Below are 18,915 nucleotides of genomic sequence, written 5' to 3' on the forward strand. Positions count from 1 at the left end.
ATGCTCTCAGAGTTCAGCTATTAGTTTTATAGTTTCTCTCTATTATTTTTTTTTCTATTTTATTGATTCAGCTTTAATCTTCATTAATTCTTTTTTCCTTCTTGCCTGGGATTTAACTTGCTCTTCTTTATCTAATTTCTAAAAGTAGAAACTGAGGTCATTGCCTTAAGACCTTTTCTGATTAGCTGTTTAGTACTATAAGTTTCTCTTGGAGTATTATTCTCAGTTACATTCCACACATTTTGATATAGTGTATTTAATTTTCATTCAGGTCAAAATATATTCTACTTTCCGTTTTGATTTCTAGTTTGATTAATGGCTTATTTAGAAGTGTATAATTTCCCCCCAAATTTTGAGGTCTTTGCCAAGAATCATTATGCTATTGATTTCTAACTTAATTTCACTGTGGTCAGAGAACATACGTAGTATGAATTGAATCCTTTTGAATTCAACTCCTGATGCCCGCAATGTCCTGACTTCAGCAACCCTGCTCAGCTCCTGTAGACTCATGCCTATGGCTTCTTTTATGGAGTCAATCCATCTCATATTTGGTCTCCCTCTTTTCCCGCTGCCTTCTAGATTATTATATACCTTGATGTAATGTTCTTCATGTTTCTTGTGTTTGGATTTTGTTGAGCTTCTAGAAGGCAGGTTTGTGGGTAAAGATGCTGTTAGGAGGATTGAATTAGTGATGGGAGCTTATGGAACTTCTCTTCCCATTGCTTCAGTGCTGTCAGTGAAGTAGGAAGCAAGGTCACTGGCTGAGACTGAACACAGAGGAAGAGATTTGGGGCATGAGGAAAGGTAGAGAGCTGTTATTTAGGAGGTTAGGAGAATCAATGGAGCAGGGAACTGTAATATAGTCTTCAGGCATCTTTAAGGGCCGAACTAAAATTAATGACCCTATACATAAAGTAGGCTTGGTCAGTTGTTTTTTTTCTTTCCAGTTTCAGATGCAAGGGTGCAGGCACTTAGTAAGTACAGTGCTGGGAGGGCTAAGGTTGTGGCTTTGCCAAGTGTTAACAGCAGCTCAGAGAGGGCAAGGAGTTGAGGATATATGCAGGGAATGATTATATTGACTGATCACTGGATATATCCACATCAAACTTCCTTAGAGTGGAAGCTATTAGAAGGCAGGTGTTTTGTTGTTGTTTTGTTTTGCATCTGGGTGCTGAGTATGTATTTGCTGATCCATGTATGGGTGTGTCTTAGTAGAAAACCAGGGGCTAAAGGAAGTTGCCTTATTGGAGCCACTTAACTGTTTTTGATGACTGCTGTGTAAAAGCCTTCTCATGCCCACGCAGCGCTGCCTGCCGGCTCCAGCCTCCGGGCCGCCTCCCTCACAGCCGGCTCCCACTGCTCCCGGAGCTCCAACGGCCTGCACCTTTCCCATCCTTGGCACTTGCCACGCGTTTGCATATATGGCTCCCTTTGCTTTCCAGCTTTCTGAGTAGTTAAAATATTCCTAGAAGCTTAGTACCTATTTAGTAGCCTACTTCTCAGCACTCAGCAGCTTTACTTTGACATTTGTGTCATTGACAGCTGCTTCCGACTCTGCGGTGAGCGTCCTGTGGACAGGAACCGAGCCTGTTTTCAGACCCCGCTGAACCGAGCATAGTCTCTGGCACATTGGTAATAAATACTTATAAATAAATAGGGGTGAGAGCAAGTGAGTGTGAAATGTGAATCTTTTGGAGAATTCACAAGAAACTGGCTAACGCCACGCGCCAACCTCCAAAGCTCTGCGCGGAGCCCTGCGGAGGGTCCGCGGCGCGACAGCCGGACACGCCGGGACCCTGCGACCCAGAGTCCGCGCCGGGCTGCGGGGGGCGCCTGCGCACTGGCCTCGCCGGATATGCGCAAGGTAGTGGGGGCGGGGCTCCCGTAACCTAGGCAACATCCCGGAAGCGACGGGCCGCATTGACCCGCGGGTGGCCGGGCGGTTCTGGCGCCTGAAGTTGTTGCTCGTGGAAAGCTGCGGTCGGGACACGGCCAGGCAGGTTGTGAGGACGGGGCGGCCTCCTGCAGCTTCAGCCCCACCGAGCCTCAGGGCCCGGCTACAGGGCGGCGGCGGCGGTGGCGTCTTTCAGAGCCCCGGGGACCCAGGCCCCTGGGTAGAGGACCCTGACCACGGAAAGCGCCCCCGCGCCTCCGCGTGTTTTGAGAGTGCGTGCGCGCCCCGGGGTGCGTGTGCGGGAGTGTTTGTGTGTAGCGCGCGCCCTCTTAGAGCACCCTGGGTGTTCGCGTGCTCGCCGCTCTCGCTGGGCCTTTTTGCACAGACCTAGAAATTGGGGGGACCCTGTTGTAGCTTTCAAGGAGTTTACAGTCTAGCGGGAGAAACAGTACCCAGCGTTTCGGGGCCCCGGAGGGTTATTGAAGTCGACTGGATGGTCAGGAAAGGGTTTTTCAGGAGGGGCCCCTTGAATGGGTTTTGAGGAGTGAGTAGGAGTTAACCCCCTGGAGAAGGGAGTGAAAGTCTGCAGGGTGTTCCAAACAGCGTAAAGAATGGTTAGAACTTTATGTGAAAGCGAGAGCTTTGTTTTAGGTTGTGTGGGAGATTTGAGAAAAAAACAAAACAAACAAAAACTGGAAAGGTCAGCCTTGGCACACCAGGAGGAAGGGACAGGGGCAGGGGAGAGGATCTGAGCGTCAAGCCGAGTTGGATTCCTCTTTGCAGGGGGGGGAGCCACTAAAATATTTTGAGATGCACTCTGTAGTCCTTTATCTGGGTAGTATCGATTGAGGGAGGGGACAGTGTTTGGAAAGAAGTCTTGTTTCCCATGGATCAGTTTTCCACCATCCAGAGTGGATTTGCTAAATCCCATCATAACTGCTAAAAATCCTTAAGTGGCTTAATGTAGGTTGTTAGGACAGAGCTCGAGCGTCTCACAAGTCTGTGGTCTTGTCTCTCAGCCTTTCACTCTCCTTGTAGCCTTTCATCATCGGAAATCTTTGTTAGCCAAACTGAACTCCTCACAGCCTTTGTAAATGCCCTCCCCCCACTCCCTCTAGCACTTTTTTCCTCCCTCTAGCACTTTTTTTCTCCCTCTTCTAACTTATATTCATATTTTGGCTTTCAGTTTAAACATTTTGGGGGGAATTCCAGGCTTTTCTTATTGTGTAGAGTGAGGTATTTCCATGACACTAAATTTACTTCAGACATTTTTATTGCAATTACTCATTTAATTGTGGTCTGATGAACTAAGCTCTGTGAGGGTGCAGACCACTCTACTTTCCTGCTGTATCTGGTGCCTGGCTCTTGGCATGTGCTTTCAAAATATTTGTTGAAATAACATGTGGATGATGAAGTGAGTGAGGGAATGAGCGAAAGGAAGGTCAATTAGGAGAAATAGTGAGAGCAGGGACAAAAACATTTGTGGTAGAGATGATGAGGAGGGGACAAATAAGGTAGATATTTCAGGGAAAGAATAAATCCTGGTGTCTGATCGACTGTGATACAAGAAGGAAGAGAAGGTGATGCTAAGTTTTTAAACTGGAGCAACTAGAAGGATGGGAATTCTGTAGGTTGAGCTGAATTCAGCAGACATTTACTGAGCAAGTCAGTCATATCAAAAACTAGAGGCTGGCAGTGAGGGGGGCGTGGGGAATAAGTTGTATTTTGACTCTTGTATTGAGCTATTTGGGAGATGTGCACAGAAGGCGGTTGTAAATGAACATTTGATGTTTTAAGGAAAGGTGTAAATTCTTGATTTGTGTCTTTTCATTTCACAGTTTGTGTGCCCGATGCATTCATAACTCTGCTGAAGGGAGTGGGTGAGATCAGTTAGGGAAGATGTGAACTCCCCCTTGGTGATCTAGAAACTAAGCATGGGGGCTGGCACCATATTAGACTTGTTTACTTTTGTATCTTCAGTGTCTAGCCAGTATCTGGTATGTGGTAGACTCACAAAAACATTTACAGGTTGAAGAGAGATGGGCTCCAGTGGGAAGTTAAGAGGACTGGGATAGCCCGGCTGGGCGTGGCTCAGCGGTTGAGCATCGACCTAGGATCCAGGCGATCGGGGTTCGATTCCCAGTCAGGGCACATGCCCGGATTGCGGGCTGCAGCCGATCAGTGACTCTCTCATCAATGATGTTTCTATCTCTCTCTCTCCCGCTCCTTTCCTCTCTCTGAAATCAATAAAGATATATATATATTAAAAAAAAAGGACTGGGATAGAACTGGCTGAAGATCTTGATTATGTGGTATGTGAGGAGGGGTCAACAGAGCCTGCAAAGAAATGGAGAAAATAGGAGAGAAACCAGGAGAAAGTGTTGTGGAAGCCAAGGGAGGGAAGACTTCCACAAGTGGGAGTCTGTAGAGCTGGAAAGGCCTGGGAAATAAGAAGGGACCAATTTTCAGTAATTAGAAGGCTATTGGTATTTTAGATTTTCTAGGCTGTGCTAATTATTTGACTCCTTAGCACTGTAAAACATCAGAGTATCTCCACAGTCTCACATGTCAGCACGTAAACTATAGCTCTTTTATGATACCTGGTTTCAGTAAGTGGCACAAAACCTCTTTGTTAGAAGACCACAGAGTCTGATCTTTGGTTAAGAAAATGTGGTTGCCATTTATTAGTGATGTTCAAGAGGACACTTTTCAGTGCAAATATATGGTCCCTGTGTTGCAAAAGTTTGAAGTGTAACTGGGGCCTAGTAAATAGAAGTGCTGAAATATGCCTCTCTTTCATGAAGGTTGGTGAGAGGAAATCCAGAGGGTGGACAGCAGCTTGGTTACACACACCTTTGTGATTTTACCATATGCAGGCTGGAATTTAGAGTTGGCCAGTTTGTTAGTTTCCTATGCTATATAACAAATGACCACAAACTTAGTGGCTTAAAACAGTATTTATTTTTTAAATATGTTTTTATTGACTTTAGAGGGAAGAAGGGAGAGGGAGAGATAGAAACATTGATGAGAGAGAAACATTGATTGTCTGCCTCCTGCACACCCCTCACCAGGGATCGATCCCTCAACCTGGGAATGTGCCCTGACCAGGAATGGTGCACAGGAGGACACCCAACCAACTGGGCCACACACACCAGGCAACAGTATTCATTTATTATCACACAACTTCTGTGGGTCAGGAGTTTGGACCTGGTTTAACTGGAGACTGTGTCAGGTGTCACAAAGTTGTGATTAAAGTGTTGGTGGTCTGCATTCTCCTCTGGAAGCTCAAATTGGGAAAAACCTGCTGCCAGGTTCACGTCCCTCAGGTTGTTGGCAGAATTCATTTCCCTGTGGCTGTATGACCCAGGGGTCTTGGCTTCTTACTGACTTTGTGCTGGAAGCTGCCCACAGTTCTTTGAGTTTCCTGCCACATGGCCCTTTTCATAGGCAGTCACAACATGGCAGTTTGAGTTTTCAAGGTCAGCAGGAAAGAATCTTTTCCTCTTTTTCTTAAGACAGAGTATGTAATACATATGGGAATTCCAGTTTCTCTACATTCTTGTTAATGCTTGTTATTTCCATCTTTTTGGAAACCATTTTATAACCATTCTACTGGGTGTGAGGTCTCGTTATGGTTCTGATTTCCATTTTCCTAATGACTATGTTGAGCATCTTTTCACATGCATAGTGACCATTTGAAGTATCATCTTTGGAGAAACGTCTATTCAGATCCCTTAGCCATTTAAAAAATGGATTATTTATGTTTTTATTGTTGAGTTTTAAGAGTTCTTTATATATTCTGGGTACATGTTCTTTTGGTTGTCTTTTCACTCCCTTGATGATGTCCTTTGAAGCACAAAAGTGTTTGATTTTTTTTAAATGTTTTTATTGACTTTAGAGAGAGGGAGACATAGAAACATCAATAATGAGTCATTGATTGGCTTCCTCCTGCATGCCCCCTACTGAGGATTGAGCCCTTAACCTGGCATGTACCTTGACCAGAAATAGAACTGTGACCTCCTGGTTCATAGGTCCATGCTCAATCACTGAGCCACGCCAGCCGGGCCAAAAATTTTTAATTTTGATGTAGTCCAATTTATTTTTTTCTTGGTTGCTTGTGCTTTTAGTGTCAAATCTAAGAAACCATTCTGTAACCCAAGGTTCATGAAGATGTGCACTTACGTTTTCTTCTAGGTGTTTTGTACTTTTAGCTCTGACATTTAAGTCTGTGGTGCATTTAAGTGATTTTTATATATGTTGTGAGGTATGAATCCTACTTCATTTTGTTTTCATAAAGATATCCAGTTGTTCCAGCACTGTTTATTAAAAAGACTGCTCTTTCCCCAGTGGATTGTTTCTTGGCACCCTTATTGAATATAAACTGATAATAAATGTTTTATGGGTTTGTTTGGACTTCTGTTTCATTCAGTATCTTTTTAAATGGTATCTTTTCAAATGGTATTTATGGCTCTGGCACTTATCATGTCACCTTCATAGTTGGTTAACTCTTTGTCCCTTAGTTTTCTCATCTTTAAAATGAGTGATAAATAGTAAATACTTCATGGGATTATTGTGGGAAGAGCTTAGAACAGTACCTATTTGTAGAAAGCACTCAATATGTGTTAGCTCTTGCCAGCATTACTGCCATCACTGTCAACATGATCACCATCATCACCATCATCACTAGTGCCATCATAAAACTTAAATGTTATTTTTTAAGTTGTATGTGATTTACCTCTTTTGCTGGATTGTAAATGCTGAAATTAGATACCATGTTCAAAGAGTGAATGTGATTGATAAGAGTGAGAGGACAGAGAGCTAAGAGGACTGAAGGCAAACTCTTGAGAAATACTTGCCTTTAGTTATCTTTATTACAGTGGACTAAGTGATTTTAAAAAAATGTACTTAAGGAAAATACTAGAGTCTTTGTTTTAGGATAGTTTTGGAGTAATGAGTCAGGTGGGAAGTTATGTAATTATTTAGGTTTATAAAGAACTTCTAGAATAGGAGCCAAGTGTATGTGTTATATATAAATCCTAGTGTTCAGGAACTATGAGTCTTAAAAATTTTGTATAATGTTTAGTCCAGTGCCCTTAGCACTTGCTATTTTAAGAGTGCTGAACAAATGTTGGCCATTTCCAAATTCTACTTTAGTAATACCCTCATTTAGTATTATGGAGAAAATATACTAGAAATGGTATCAGAACTCATTTGTTCTCTAAAATTTCACCATCTTTATTTACAGTAAGTACACATGTAACCAATAGTGAGCGTTAGAGTGCTTGAAAAAGAACGCCCTCTCTCTTTTGCCCCTTCCTCTTGCATTCATACTGTTAGCATGTGACTGACATTTTCTATTTTAACTGTGAATTTATGTAACTGATGACAACCCTTATGACTACTGTCCTAGCCCTCTACTTTAGGTGATATATATGCATTCCTACAGTTTTTTATTAAGCAAATATACATAATTTATTACCTTGAAACCCCTTTTATCATAGTTCTCAGTTAACTATCACAATTTTCTATTAATTGTGAAGTGAAAGAACCGAGTATTTTGGGAGTTTGTTCCTTTCATTGTGCTTAAAGTTTTCTTCTGATCTTTTAAAATTTATTTTCCTAGATCTGTTTTCCTCTTTCTGGTGATGCCTAATGACTAGTTTTCTTATATTTTAAAATTTCGATGTGATTCTTACTCCTAGATGTCGTTTGTCAGAGTGAACCGTTACAGCCCCCGAGGAGGAGGAAGGAAATCACTGAAAGTCAAGAAGAAAGCGGCAGTGAGGCAAGACTGGGATGTAAGTATGGGTGGGAGGACGGCCCTGCCTCTCTGAACTGCGTTCATAACAGGGTGGGCTGGGTTTCCCGGCGTGGTGCATCCTCGGTCTCAGAGGGAAGAGCAGAATCCTTTAGGGAGGTTTTGGTTGTTTTTTTTTAAAGAATGCAGGAGTCGAGGCTGTACCCACTACTTCTTTTGAAGAACTGGAATCTTAAGGAGTTGGCGAGTTTTACAAGGTTCCCCCACCTCCACTTAAAGAATTCACTCTTTTAAGGCCACTCTAGCTAACCTGTGTCACTAACGTCTGAATTTTTTGGGTCGGTTTTTAGATTTCCCCATAGCAACCAGTGATGCCGTAATCACACGAGTGGCATTTTTGGCTGAAAAAGTGGGTGATCCGTGCTCTCTTATGCCTCCAATTGTTTGTTGCTCACCTCCTGAGGTGGGTCACTTGCAGTACAAAGGTTCTCTTAAGATAAAAGACAAGTTTCAAGTACCTGGGACATGATCCATGGTTCTTACCCTGAATACTGGCTGGTGTTACCATAGGGATTTTTATCTTTTGCAGCCTGGTACTTGGATTTGGACCATGAGACTTCAGGTGCCTTTGCTTTCTGTTGTGGAGAGTAGCTAGTCAGGGACTAGTTTGGAACTCAGATTCTTTTAGACTAGGCATCTTCTGGGTTGTGACCAACCATCTTAGCCAGTTATCCTGGGCAAACTGACAGCCTTTGGAAGTGGGACAGAGGGATCTCTGTGTTTACATTGCTTTGTTGCCATCTGGTTGGCTATAAAATACTTTTTATAAGGGTGTGACTCTAAGGTAATGAAACTGATGAGAAGGGGGAAAAAGCATACTTTAACATAAATATTGTCCTCTTTGGGGTGGTTACTTTGAAAAGTTCAATTTTTATTTTGATATGCTGCTATTGCTAAAAACATAATTGAAACCCATCATTTGAAATTGCATCAGAACCTTTCTCATTTTCTGTTTATTATCTCCAGTGCTGGAAAAATACATTTTTTGAAGGTAGACTGAACTTGAAAGTAGTTATAAGTCATTTGGAGTAAATGTTAAATGAAGGAGGAGAGATAAATTGAATAAACGGTTTTGATAAAAACAGATGGTTTTTGAAATGCCTTAGAGATTAGATTTAAAGGCAATTTTAGAAGAAAATTGTTTTAAACAGCAGTAGTATTAATGAAATTATATTTTCTCCCATGAGTACTAATTCCAAGCATATCACTTACTTATGTGCCTGAATTCTATTATGATTATTAAAAATAATTTTTATGATTTTTTTTTTTTAAATCTTCACCCAAGGATATTTTTTTCATTGCTTTTCAGAGAGAGTGGAAGGGAGGGGGGGAGAGAAACACTGATGTGAGAGAGACACATCGACTGGTTGCCTCACATGCACCCCGACTGGGGCAAATTGAACCTGGGACCCCTCAGTCTGCAACTCTAACCACTAAGCCGAACTGGCTAGGGCAATTTTTATGATCGTATAGTTGTATCTTGTACTTTTCTAAGTCAATATGAAAGGAATAATAGTTTTAGCATAGAAAAACCTTGAGCTAAATATAAACTACAGCTGAAAAGTTAAGCCTTTGAACACATTAACAGCTACGTCACGAGACTCAGTTGTCTCTATGTCTCTTAGGAGTAAAACTCTAACTTGTTGGTTTCCTGCCTTGCCAAGTCTGTGTAACAAGATGCTGAAGCCACGTTGGAAAGGCCAGATTGCAGGACTGCTGTTCAGAGCTGTCCAGGCTGTGCACTGCGCAGTTCCACGGGGGTGCTGTGTGCATGGGCTAGGGTGTTAAAGTTCCACCCCGAGCTGAGCAGTGTGGTAGCCCTGCCATATTGGTTTTGTGCCTTTTTACTTAAGTGACTATTTTCACATTTTATGAAATTATGCAAAGTTCGTCTTTTATTATGATAGATTCCATGCTTGTGGTATTTGCATGGTCACAAATTGAACCTCTCTATGGAGATCACAATTTATCTTTCAGGAATTTTTACAAGTGCCTCATTCTATGAAATACAGTTTGAAAACTACAGCTTTAGCTTGTACTTATTTGAATTATATACTACCCTGTTTTATTTATTATTTTAGTATAATGTATACCTGCTTGGTGAGTTTAGTCATCATTTTCTGTAAGACACTTGATAGTCTGTTACTTTCTACAAAACACCTAAAAGTTATCCATATGAATATTTAAGCTGAGAATACTGGTTCCTGGAAAGAAAGACTTTTTGGTTCCAGGAATTTGAATTTGTTTTCAGCCATTAAAATCCAGTACATACTCACATCTAAAGACATACAAACGAACAGTATCTATTAATAGGTATGCTATAACTTTCTGAAGAATGCGAAAAAAAAATATTATAAGGAGTTTGAATAACAAAACTAGCATTTTATTTAAATTTAAAATAAAAATTTTATCTTGCTAAAATGTGATGATGAAACCCCTTGACTCTTCGAAGAAAGGTTTCTTGGGGAGTAGCATGCTTAATTAAATACAGTCTTTTAACTGAGATCCATGTGGCATGTAAAAGGAAAAAAGGAAGATCAATGTCATAAAAAATAAACTAAAACTGATTTCAAATAGTTTTTTAACCTAATCTAAAGATAATTTTTCCTGTAAGAAAATTGCCCAAAGACAGTGAATAAACTTTAAAATCCTATTTTTAAAAATTCAGTATTTTGTAAGAAACCTTTTATTTCTTTAAAGAAAGTTCATCTTTTTTTGCAGAATACTGTGAATGATCTAACAGTTCATCGGGCAACTCCTGAAGATCTGGTAAGTTTAATATCAAAAGTTAAGATTTGTTCAGTGTTTTATTTGATATTTAATTTCTAACCTTCAGAATGGAAGCCAGAGGTACTTCCTGGAAGTTGTAATATTTAATCTTGCTTATGTCTATATAAAATCAAAAAGCTTATCTTCTTGACTTCCTGATTTTACCTAAGAATATCAATTCGCATGTATTAGAATTTCACTAGATAGGTTTGATTTATGGTTCAAATTTCTCTAGTCCAGTATTGCCCTGTATACATCTATCATCTTTTCCCATCTATAAATATCTTCAGCATTATTTACTATTTCATGTACAAACATACTGGTCTCGTCAGTGCAGTAATTTATCCCTCGAACAGGCCATGTATATTTCCATATTTGAGCCCCAATTCTATTTTCCTCACTTGGAACAGTTTCCCTACTTTCTTTTCTACCTGTCCAAATCTTACTTTGCTTCTTTACTCTAATTCAAGTCTCACTTTTTAAAAGTTTCTACTATATATATGTATATAGTTTTAGAAAAATAAACAGCTTTATTGAGATATAATTCACATTCCATAAAATCCAACCTCTTAAAATATATAGTTTATTGATTTTATAGTATATTCACACAGTTATGCAACCATTACTACTTTTTTAAGAAAAAATTTATCTTTACTGTTGAAAGTATTACAGATATCCCCCCATTCACCCCCTTTCCTCCTTCCCCCCTCCCATCCCCTCCCCCAGACTTCACCACACTATTACTTTCTAATTATAGAACATTTTTATCACCCACCCAAAGAAACTCTGTACCCATTAACAGTCATTTGCTGTGTGTCCCCGACCCCTTCTCGCCAAATCCCTGGCAACAATTAATCTACTTTATGTCTCTATGAATTTCACTATTCTGGACATTAGGGTTGTTTCCACTTTTTGACTTATGAATAATGCTGCTATGAACATTTGTGTACAAGTTTTTGTGTGAAAATATGTTCTCAATTTTCTTGGGTTTATATACCTGGGAGTGGAATTCTGTGTCCTATGGTATCTCTATTACTTTACTTCCTGAGGAACTGCCAAACTTTTCCAAAGTGGCTGTAACATTTACATTCTTACTAGCATATGTGAAGGTTCCAGTTTCTTTACTTCATTTGTCAACACTTGTTATTGTCATCTTTTTGGTTTTAGTTCTACTAGTGGGTATAAAGTAGAATCTCATTGTGGTTTTGATTTGCATTTCCCTTATGACTAATGATGTCAAACAGTTGAACATCTTTTCATGTGCTTATTGGTCATTATTGGCCATAGTGTCTTCTTTGGAGGAATGGCTATTCAAATCTTTTAGTCATTTAAAAATGGAATTATTTGTGTTTTTATTGTTGAATTGTAAGAGTTTGTTTTTTTTTAAATATATTCTGGATACAAGTTCCTTCGGAGATAAATGATTTCAAATATTTTTTTTCACTCTTTTTGTTATCTTTTCACTTTCTTCATGATGTCCTTTCAAGCACAAAAGTTTTTAATTTTAATGGAGTGCAGTTTATCTAATTTTTCTTTTGTTACTTATGCTTTTAGTGTCATATCTAAGAAACCTATCTAACCCAAAGTTCACAAAGATTTATTCCTCTGTTTTTTAAAAATTTTTATTGAATTTATTGGGGTGACATTTGTTAATAAAAGTATATGGGTTTCAAGTTTACAATTCTGTAACACACCATCTGTATATTGTATGGTGTGTTCACCATCCAAAGTTGTCTCTTTTCATCACCATTTATTCCCCCTTTACCCTCTTCTACCTGCCCCTGGTAATTATCACTGTTTTTTTTAAGAGTTTTATAGTTTTAGCTGTTATGTTAGGTGTTTGATCCATTTTGAGTTACATTTTGTATATAGTGTGAGGCAGAGGTCCAGCTTCATTCTTTTGCAAATGGATCTCCAGTTTTCTAAGCACCGTTGGTTAAAAAGACTGCTTTCTCCTCATTGAATTTTCTTGGCACCCTTTTTGATAATCAGTCCATAATATAAGGGCTTAGTTTGGACACCCAATTCTATTTCAGTGATCTATATGTCTGTCTTTATGCCAGTACTACACTCTCTTGATTATTACAGCTTTGTAGTGAGTTTGAAGTCCTAATTTTGAAGCTGCCCAACATTTGATATCTCTTCTGAACTATTGTACTTACTACCTTCATAAGGCATTGAGTGTATGCCAGCTAATGCATATCATTGATCTTTGTAACCAGTTTCCCTGGGCAGATAATTAGTGCTTTTGAGAGATAGGAACCATATCTTCCGCATCTTTCTGGATGTAGGAATCTTAATCCTGGTAGCTCATTAAATGCTTATTGAGGATAGGAATGATGCTCAACTGACTAAAATTTTTTTAATTATGAAAAATTTCAAACTCATGTGAAAGTGCAGACAAAATCATAAAGAACTGCCATCTACTGTTCACCCAGATATAATGTTATTAAAATTTTACATCATGGCTTCATTTATCATACCCTTTTCTAACTATGCCGAAGCATTTCAAAGCAAGTCTCAGAGAACATGTCACGTTGTGCCTAATGCATTTAGTTTGTATTTTAAAACATAAAGACATTTGCTTACATAACCACAATGCCATTTTCACACCTAATAATATTTTTTTGGCATTACCTAATTCCCAGTCCACATACAAATTTCCTTGGTTGTCTTAAAAATGGCATCTTCATTTGGTTTTTTGAGAATCAGAATCCCAACGTAGTATTTGGTTGTTAGCCTCTTAGAGAACTGATTTCTTATTTACACTGTGAAAACTCAGCAGTACATTTTATCAGATGCCATACAGGTTTTGTTCATATTTATAGTCCGAAATACTAGAGTAATTGTCATGCCAATACCTGCTTTTATTCCTTAGCCCCCTCAGTGAACACCTCCCTTTTAACTCTTAAGCTTTGGCTCAATATCTCTGATTCCACTTCAGGAATTACACTTCCCTGGAGTCCTGCATTTCCAGTGACCCACTCCACATGCAGCCATCGCAGGGCTATAAAAACACTGCATTCTTAGTTCTTGGTAGTGACGTATGAGTATCATGAAATGGGTGTGTCTTTGCCAAAGATGACTCAGTGGGTTTAAGCCTTTTACGTTGTGCTCAGTATGTGTGTATGTGTGTGTGTGTAATTATACATGTACACACGTATGTAACTGAAAAATTTAATAAAACAGGTCTTTATTATGTGCGATGTGTCTTAATATTTTCTATTCTGTATTCTATTTTATTTTAAATATGTTGGTTTTGACCCATTAATTTATTTTTACCACCCATAAAATGAGTCCTAGCATGCAGTTTGAAAAACACTGGTTTGTTGGATAGTTCTGTACAAAGGAAGTAGAAATTAATAAACTTTTTGTTTTGTCCTTTTAGGTAGATCTAGTAGTTCTAGTTACAGAAGACTGAAAATTTTAGTTGTGAATATGTATGAATATACATATGCTGAATCAGAAAAAATTAAAAAAGATGAAATATATTAGGTAGTCGACTTCTTTGTTCCTGAAACATTCCTTTATATGCTTTTTTCTATATAGATACGTCGCCATGAAATACACAAATCGAAGAATAGAGCGTTAGTACACTGGGAGCTCCAAGAAAAAGCTTTGAAGAAAAAATGGAAGAAGCAGAAACCAGAAATTTCTAATCTTGAGAAAAGGAGATTGTCTATCATGAAGGAGGTAATGCTAAACTGCAAGGGCTTAGATTTAGAAAGAGAAGAAAGAGGTAGATGGGTTTCTCTCTTTCCCCTCAAATTTGATTCACATTGGAGAGACCCTAGTAATTACTGTGTGGACTTTGAAGAAAGCTGCAGTGACCGTTCTGGCTCTATAACTTAGACTCTCAGTGTGAATCACAGTTAGCACATTATTAACTTCTCAGCCTAAATTTTCTCATCTTTAAAATGGGAATAGCACTACTTGTCTGATTGTATTGTTATGAGATTTCTATAGTGGTCAGCACTGTCCTTGGCAAATAATTAGTGCCTTATAGTATATATAAGCTGCTATAATTATTTTTCTCGGTTCATATGCAGAGCTGCTGGATTGCTTTGCAAAAAATGTGTGCTTGTCCAACAAGTTAGTTAGTAAGCCACTTGTCTTTGGCTTAATTTTTTTGTCAGATGTAGGGTGTTTGGATAAGTAATCAGATGTGTCAGAATAAACAGTATGAGAAATAAGAGGAAACTACAGCAAAAAATCCTTCTTTTACTTGGGCTGAAATCATTGTAAAAGGAATGTGCTTTGTCTATAGTGTTGCCTCTTGTTCGGTGTTGAAGCTTATGGCTTTTGGCTCTCTGGGTGACCTTTCACTGTAGCTTTAAACCACGCTCTGTCTTTTGAGGAATTCATTCATTAGGCTTCTTAGCAAAATATGAAAGTCTTGATTTTATAAATCATCAGGAAGAATTATATCTCCCAAGTAAATTCTTACATGAGTTTGTAAAAAGAACAGTAGGTTAAGACAGACTGGTTTCTAAGTATCTTTTGGTGATGTTAGACAGGTCATGTACATTTAAATGTTGTGTGGTAGTTCTAAGTGAGAGGCCTAAGGACACACATTGGGCCAGGAAAAAGGGCAGCCCCTTTGCGGTGACTCTAGGCTTTTGTTTCTCCTCCATAGTTGCTCCTGCTTATTTCCTGAATTTCTTTTCTTTTTTTTTAATACAGGGCGTCCCAAAAAAATGTATATACACTTTAACAGCTGATAGCTCAATTTTGAAAATGAAATGTATTTTAATAAACACCGCCTTTATAATTATTTAAAGTGTGTGTATACATTTGTTGGGACACCCTATAGATGTGGTAGAAGTAGGGGTTGAAAGAAGAATGGTGAGAGAGGATGAGTGAAGTTTCTCTGCCTCTTTCTGTAGTGCTGTGTCCTCAGGCTCTAGTCTGGTGTTTCTCAACCCTGACTCACATTAGAAGCAGTCAGGGTTGAGAACTTCCATTTAAAAAATAACTATATCTGGACCCAGATATATCTATACTCAGATATTATAATACCATGTAGGTATTTTTTAGACAGTTTCTGTATAATTTTAATATGTTGCAAGGGTTGAGAACCTCTGCAGTTAGTGGGATTTAGGTATTAGGCCTTGGAGGTTATTCCGTGTCGGTACTGAGAAATCTACCTTTTGTTTTTCATGGCCAGCTAGTATACAGATGTACCACAGTTTATTTACCCAGTGCTTTATTGGTGGAAATTTAGGTTGTGTGTTAGAGTATACTTATTTTAAGCTTCTGGAAAAACAAAAGACCCAAAAATAGAGTGGTTTAAACAAAATAGAAATCTGTTTCTCTCATTAAACTATTCAGAGGTGAATGGTGGTTTGGGAGGGGGCTCTGCCTGCATTTTACATGTCCTTCATCTCATGACTTCCATCTCTGAGTACAGAGTGGCTGTTCGAGTTTCCTTCAGCTGTATCTCAGCCAGTAGGAAGCAGGAAAGAGGGTGCATGCTACTCCTTTCACATACTAGCCAGAAGTTCTGGCTTATACACCACTGGCCAGAAATTCATCACATGATCATTCCCACCTACAGGAATGATTGGGAAATCTAGCTATGTACTAAGCTAAAACTTGGGAGTTCTGCCATTAAAGGGAAAATGGAAAGAAAGAATATTAATACCTAAGTAGCAGTGCCTACCACCTGTAGATTGTTTCCAGTCTTGCCAGTATAAATAATATAATGAATATCCTTGAATATGTTTTTGGGTTCATAAATTCTTAAAAATAGAATTGCTGGGTCAAAAGATATGCTCATCCATTATTTCAGTGTTAAGTTTGTAACATCTTTGTTATGGGATGTGATGGGAGCAAAGGAAGAAGCCTCCGTGGGCATGTCCACCAAGGCTTAATCATTATGTATTAGAGCTACCAGGACCCATCCTCTAGAAGCTGGGCTCCTAGATTAATTTAAATTCAGAGAAAAGCTCTTTGGCCAATATAGTCTTAGATTCATTCTCTGTGTGATACACTCATGTCATGGGAATCAAGAAGATAATGTTTCAAATCCAAATCAGAGGGAGGGAGGCTTTGATAGAGACTTTATAAATTCCAAAGGTATAAGAAATCCCAAGCCTCTTTGTAATTTCCCAATTCCGTCTGTTTTTTATTACCAGAGAACAAAAGTGCTAGGATGAGAGGTTTCTGATAATGTTTTTGAAGGGATCTTGACTGATCCTTTGAAAATGCAAGACATGTACCACTAATAAGTTTGACTTTGTGATCTGCAAACCTATCTGGGGAAGTAATATACACAGGTGGGCAAAAGTAGGTTTATAGTTGTTAATATGGAAAATAATACAATAATTAATAAATAATAATACAAGAATAAACTGTTTTGTGTACTTACAACTGTAAACCTACTTTTGCCCACTCCTGTATATACAGATGGGCTCTCAGAGATTGGTTTACCTATCAAGAGGATGAATTTTATCAGGGAGAGTGATAAAGAAATCTAGAAAGAGCAAAGGAAAGCCAGTACATTGATCCCTGGCCACTCAGCCCTTCTGCCCCAAGGAGCCTGGGCAGGAACTAGCAGAGGGCAGCAGGGTGATGGCTTTACTGGAGACCTCATTATAATTGATGTCAGGTCTTGATATGATAAAATTATTCCTTCACAATCTGCTTCTGTCAATTATATCTCTTTATTTTAATACGAGGTCAAAATGTTTTTTTTTAAAAATAGTAAATTCTTAAAACTGCCATTAGGAAATATTCTTTGTGTAATTTTTCTAGTATATGTGATACATTATAATGTTCCATTTACTCCCTTTCCTAAGCTCTAAATGCACATACTTGCAAGATGGCTAATTAAGGATAGAAATTTAGTGCATGGGATAATATAAGTTGTAGCCACATTCTCAAATATTTTTAGCATAGTATGCAGGCCTGGAGCAGGTCTGCCTCAGGCCAGCCTGTAGTGTGTGGGTTCTTGACTTCACGCAGGAAAGATTTCACGATACAAGTCCAGGTGATTTTGAGAGAACATTTATTAAAGCTGGGGACAGTGAAACAACGGCAGTACTTAGGTTAGAAGATGCAACAGGAGAGAGCCTAGGCAGTGCTGTGCTTTAGCTCCCTAGAAACATTATAGGAAAGAAGTGAGCCAAAGCTGGGCTGCTGTTAGCTCACTGGAAAGTCAAAGAAAAAGGGGGTCTTGGAGACAGGTTCAGGGGGTAAGCCCAGGATGACCTGCCGCTGCCAGCTGCTCCCATGGTTGCAAGTCTTGTGGGGACCCTAGAGTTTAGAAGAAAGTAAGTAAAAAGTTCATGCCTGTGCCTGGCCAGGCTTGACTTAGCGGTTGATCATCGACCTAGGATCCAGGAGGTCGTGGTTCGATTCCCAGTCAGGGCACATGCCCGGGTTGCAAGCTCGATCCCCAGTCTGGGGTGTGTGGGAGGCAGCTGATCAATGATGACTCTCTCATCATTGATGTTTCTCTCTCTCTCTTTTTCTCTCTCTCTTCCTCTGTATGAAATCAATAAAGGTATATTAAAAAAAAAGTTCATGCCTGTGATCAAGCATGGGTGGGCCCTGGAGAGAGCCCCTGCTGGTATCCTTTGTTGTGAGGGTTTTGTCTCTCTTTTGGGGTCGAGAATCTTAGGGGAGGGTTTCAGCAGACTATTCATTGTCTTTTCAGGTGCATTTTTAATATATTGATGCATCAAAAATGAGCGTATAGGGGAATTTGGGATTACTCTTTGGTTGGCTTCACTGTTTTACTTTTATCTTAGGTCTGTCTGGCTTTAATGGGGTTTTTGTTATTTGTTCCCCTGACTTCATGCATCCTTGGGCTTGACTGGCACAAATCACATTAATTGGGTCTCTGTCCTCTATCTCCCTGCCCAGGGTGATTTATTCTCTGGTTAGGGAGGAGAAGTATAAACCATTTGCTTTCAGATGTCCTTGGTTAGGGAAGATAAGATTTTGGGATTCACTACCTGGCTGTAAGTTGTTCAAATTGTTTGGCCTTGTTTAATTATCTTGTCTCAGTTTCCTCGTTCCACTTGCCCAGGAATTTTCCTCGCTTCTTACTATCCTGCCTCAATATCTTCATTGACACATCAAGAAACTAAGGTTAAAGAGGTCAGCTTTTGCTTAGTATCTTTTGACCAGGGTCCCAGTCTCCTGGTTCAAAATATGCTGTTTGTCTTATACCATTGCAAGGCTTACTCTTGTGGAAAGAACAAATTCAGTACTTTGTTTTCACCAACTGAGCCAGCCGACCTGCTTGGCCATAGCAAGGGAAGAAGGGAAAAAAGAAAGAATGTCTCTTGTGTTATTTTTCTCTGTGTCCTCAAATAGTAACTGAGGTCATAGTATATACTTGTGTTCATGGTCTAGAGAAATTCCAGTAAGAGCATTTTTTACTAGAGTCCTATTGATTTGAGCCAGTGTTGGAAACTGGACAGTT

The 18,915-nt window shown here is 39.2% G+C and overlaps 1 protein-coding gene across 14 annotated transcripts in view; it reads left to right on the forward strand.

The window, feature by feature from the left end:
* Window positions 1-1,884: 1,884 nt before the first annotated feature.
* Window positions 1,885-18,915, forward strand: part of SPICE1 (spindle and centriole associated protein 1) — a 51,599-nt gene continuing 34,568 nt past the window's right edge. For 2 of the 14 annotated variants that reach the window (XM_081137638.1, XM_081137646.1), the window contains exons 1-4: window positions 1,904-1,996; window positions 7,597-7,692; window positions 10,434-10,481; window positions 14,031-14,174. In XM_081137638.1, the coding sequence (XP_080993764.1) occupies window positions 7,597-7,692; window positions 10,434-10,481; window positions 14,031-14,174 (288 nt within the window). In that variant the 5' untranslated portion in view covers window positions 1,904-1,996. Of the gene's footprint in view, window positions 2,185-7,596; window positions 7,693-10,433; window positions 10,482-14,030; window positions 14,175-18,915 lie in introns of all 14 variants that reach the window. The other 12 variants (XM_081137647.1, XM_081137643.1, XM_081137639.1 and 9 more) reach the window with 10 other exon arrangements.

Source organism: Miniopterus schreibersii (assembly GCF_964146895.1).
Source record: "Miniopterus schreibersii genome assembly, chromosome: 5".
NCBI lineage: Eukaryota > Metazoa > Chordata > Mammalia > Chiroptera > Miniopteridae > Miniopterus > Miniopterus schreibersii.